General features: G+C 40.1%; 2 protein-coding genes across 2 annotated transcripts; one reads left to right on the top strand and one right to left on the bottom strand.

Annotated features, from left to right (window-relative positions):
- Positions 1–419: 419 nt before the first annotated feature.
- LOC131879303 (uncharacterized) lies at positions 420–3622 on the top strand. The gene is made up of 2 exons (XM_059225581.1): positions 420–892; positions 3337–3622. The coding sequence occupies exons 1-2, from the start codon at positions 484–486 to the stop codon at positions 3591–3593; spliced, it is 666 nt and encodes a 221-aa protein (XP_059081564.1). The 5' UTR covers positions 420–483; the 3' UTR covers positions 3594–3622.
- LOC131879302 (glutamate-gated chloride channel-like) lies at positions 877–2482 on the bottom strand. Its single transcript, XM_059225580.1, has 3 exons — positions 1970–2482; positions 1481–1891; positions 877–1412 (listed from the first exon to the last, which is right to left on the bottom strand). Exons 1-3 carry the CDS (start codon positions 2465–2467, stop codon positions 1149–1151), a joined length of 1173 nt encoding a protein of 390 aa, XP_059081563.1. The 5' UTR covers positions 2468–2482; the 3' UTR covers positions 877–1148.
- Positions 3623–3919: the final 297 nt, after the last annotated feature.

The raw sequence follows: 3919 nt of genomic DNA, 5'->3' as shown, positions 1-3919 counted from the left end.
GAAATACTCGCTCGCCAGAGACTCGGTCCATACTTCAGCAAAACAAACATTTTCTTTTTTTGTTGTAAAGTCACAAGGCTAGATTTCATCAAAGGACCACAGAATTTCAAGTACCAAGAGATAAACATCAATATCATGACAACAATTTCAAGATGTCAAGCCATAGTATCTACATTCCTGTTAAAAGTTAATATTTTCTAACATTATGCCATAAATAATCTTTGCAAGGACCTGTCTGATTGATATTCCTACATCGTTTAACCTCAGAGAAGATCCACCCATTTACATGCTGGAATGCTTAATCTTTCCTCCAAACATTGTGTCCACGCCTTCAAAAGTAAGTGAGAGAACAAATCAACCGAATCCTAAATCAACATTGGACGAGCGTTCTTTTCATGGGAGACAGGAATTTCTGGGGCCACAAATCTAGTTGTGTGGAACACTTTGCTGAAAACACATCTTGTTTGAGTTCCATTCTTAGCCATGGCCTTTGATTGCTACGCATCGCCATTGCAGCCGATCATTTCCACATTGGAGATTCTGAAGCTCTTTGGCGGATTTCCCCTAAAGATTTTGGATCAAGATGGAACCACGTTCCATTTCCAACCAATTCGAGGAATTGCCTTGTCTGTGATGTTGCCAATGTCGCTTATAATTTTAATTAACATCATCTTGAAAGACTTGAGACAAACCCTTGTCGTCCTACCTGATCGGAACTCGAAAATGGAAATCGCTAAATTGTCTGGAACCGAATTAATCACCGGTTTTCTTCAGTTTCTACCTAATGTGTGTGGACTTGTTATTGTGATAATCCTTTTTCTAAAAGGACACAAGGGCTTGTCCCATTTGTGCCACGCTATAAAAGGATTCAATTCCGATGGGAAAATTGCTGGTAAGAAACACTCTTTCTTTTCTTCGACAAAAAAAGTCATTCGTATCATTCGATCGAGATAGGACAGTTTTAGGACAAATAAATAAAAAAAAAACTATTGACCTAAAACAGGGAACTTGAGGGACAAATAAGGGATTTTCAATATACTATTGTAATTTTTCCGAAAATTTGCCTATTTTGCACATTTTCCTTACCAAAAGGCAAAAATTGTGCCCAGTTCTCTGAATGCGATAATAAATTATATGTTTATCATAAATCATTGGCCACGACCAAAAGCCGCTTCAAACCAATACAAACAATTAAAGATCAGGAACAGGATTGGCAGGATTACTAAACACGCCCGATCCACATGGTCCTCTTTAAAGTTGATCCGACTCTTTTTGGGTCCATACATCTCAGGATAAACCAAAGAACCCATGTTCCTCCCTTCCACTTGTTTGATATATCGGGCATAATAAAGAAGACCAAAGTATTCCAATATCGTCACGGATACGAAGCCAATGCAGGATATAATCCAAATCTACCATACAACATGCATTCACACATTATGAATGGCTCGATATTTAATGAATTCCAATATGCCTCTACCTGAATGTAGTTGATTCCTTGCGAAGGAGGAGAATTGGAAAAGGCCGAGGTAGCTATATTGATCAAAACCAGAAAAGTGGTGAAGATCACGCTCACCCGACCGGGGATTGCTTCAATGGGAATGACGAAAGCTACCCAACTGATGATCACGAATAAGCCCGAGGGTAGATGATAGTTGAATAAATACGAAGTGAATTTGCGTCTCAAAAGGATCTTGAACCCCATGATGTTAGAACGAATCTTGAAGCCCGTGAAGAATTCCATCTCCTCAGTTTGGTTGGCCGGTCCCAATTCCATGAACGAGGTGGCGAACTCTAGTATGGTAGTGGTCTTGGCCTTGAAATATATCTCGTTCCCATCCAGTAAAAATGGTCCCATGCGCAATTCTTCAATCGGAAGATGCATGGAGGCCTAAAATAACGAATATTCAACATTCATAACTATTCATTAAAATTGATCCAAGAATGGTCCATGCGGCGGACAACGAACCACATATGGACATGAGTGTCGGTCAAAGGGAAAGAGCGAGAAATCCATGGCACACGAGATCTTAACCACAGCCTGTTTCTCCATATAGAACCGCTGGTTTGGCTCAGTGGTCAAAAGGGTCGATTCCCCTTGGCCCTTAGCATTAGCTCGGGTTGGCAGCTCGTGCCTTAGATTGCGAATCTGCAACTTGGGTTGCCAAATCCGGCTTACTAATTCCGGGGTCAGGCCGTACCACCGATTTTTAACGGACAAATCCTGTAGGACCGTGTCATTTATGATCAACCTCGAGTCGTTCCACATGACGAACGTGCTCAAATGAATGGTGATGGTGTAATGCACGTCCTCGACCGCTGAGACATCCATGATATCAAAGCCACAACGAATGATACCTCGATCATTTGGCGAAACATTTGGGTTGTAATCGGATGGAAAGCTAATGATTGTGGACCTACTCAGATGAAGAGTGGTTAACATGAAAAATACCACCACAGTCACCATACCTCAATCGTGGTTGAATTTCAATGAGGGACTGAGCCGTTTTTTTCCGAGGATCTATACATAACTCCCCATTCACTTATTGGAACATTGTACGTTTCATTAGCGCCAAACGCGATGTCCAATACTGTATATACTTTTGCCGGGGCCTGGCGTCAATTATCCATGACAAACATGTTCCCCCAATTCCTATTCAATGCTACCAGAATAGATTCGCATGGGTAAATAGCCATGAAATGGAATTGGTGACAAGGAAAGAAAAGCATTTGGCTTAAGGAGATATCGGTGAAAGGGTGAAAAGACGTAGCCTTGCTTCTTATGTTTGTTAAACAACAACAACATGTCATTTGGGCAACTGGCTTTTTGTGAGCAGGCACTTTGACCTTTTTAATTCCATTCAAACAGAGGGTATTATCATCAAATTACCTTTTGAATGTCATGTCATGTCAAGTAATATGAGCTAAGAGAATGCAATGAGGCATGTCCTTTAAAATAAACATATCATTTTTCATTTTATCAAAGATGGAGCAACTACATTTGAATGAACATAAAGAATTATGCACAATCATTTATATTTGATATACGGCAACCTCTCATTATAGACGGTTTTGCCCCAATTGAAATCTGAAACGACAGAGATTGATCTAGACTTCCACGTGTTCACGTATTTCGGTTTAATAGTTATCCTTTAATAAAGTTCCGCGTTCTTCATCACCACGACTATTCTAATTCGATCATCCGATCATTCCATACATTTCTCTTTGTCCTCCAATTTTTGGCTTATGGAGCATTGAAAAGCCTCGTCCTTGGGCTGATTATGTGATGTTGATTTGCATCCATCACTTCATTAACTGATCATGGTTTGTTTTCAGGCGATTATTCCAGATTGGGCTCACGGAATGTCACGATCATTTTGGGATTCTACATCCTTATTCTGTTCTCCGGATTTGGCTTAATCGTGTACTTTTACTTGATCATGGGCTCCAATCCGATTCCCTGGGACACGTTTGTGATTTTGGCCTTGCTTATCGTGCTTCAGTTCTTTTTGGTCTTCTTCCCCGTGGCCATGGCTTCGTCTTATCTCATCTGTCAACAAATTTTAGGCAGTTTTAAGGTAGGTTACTTGTGATCAACAAGGTTACATTTATGTGCAAGTCGAAGCTGAAAACATGAACGGAAAAAAATGATTGGAAGTCGCATTTACATATTGTTTAAGTAATAACTTTCAATGGAAAACGAATAACTTGGGGAAACATTCAAGGATCTCAGGTACAACAAGCGCTAAAAAGTGGGCAACAGTGCAAACCAACTACAAATTGATGGACATTACTATTGTGCCATGTTCAAATTATATTACCTAAACGGATCATGAACTAACATGGCTACTCACAGAGTTGATAGTCTTTGGAATTAGACGCGCCTAAATGAAAATGAAGGGCAATAGTTTTGTGCAAC

This window comes from Tigriopus californicus, chromosome 4, assembly GCF_007210705.1.
Source record: "Tigriopus californicus strain San Diego chromosome 4, Tcal_SD_v2.1, whole genome shotgun sequence".
Classification (NCBI taxonomy): domain Eukaryota; kingdom Metazoa; phylum Arthropoda; class Copepoda; order Harpacticoida; family Harpacticidae; genus Tigriopus; species Tigriopus californicus.
The sequence above is the reverse complement of the archived record's forward strand: the minus strand, read 5'-3'. Positions and strand labels throughout refer to the sequence as shown.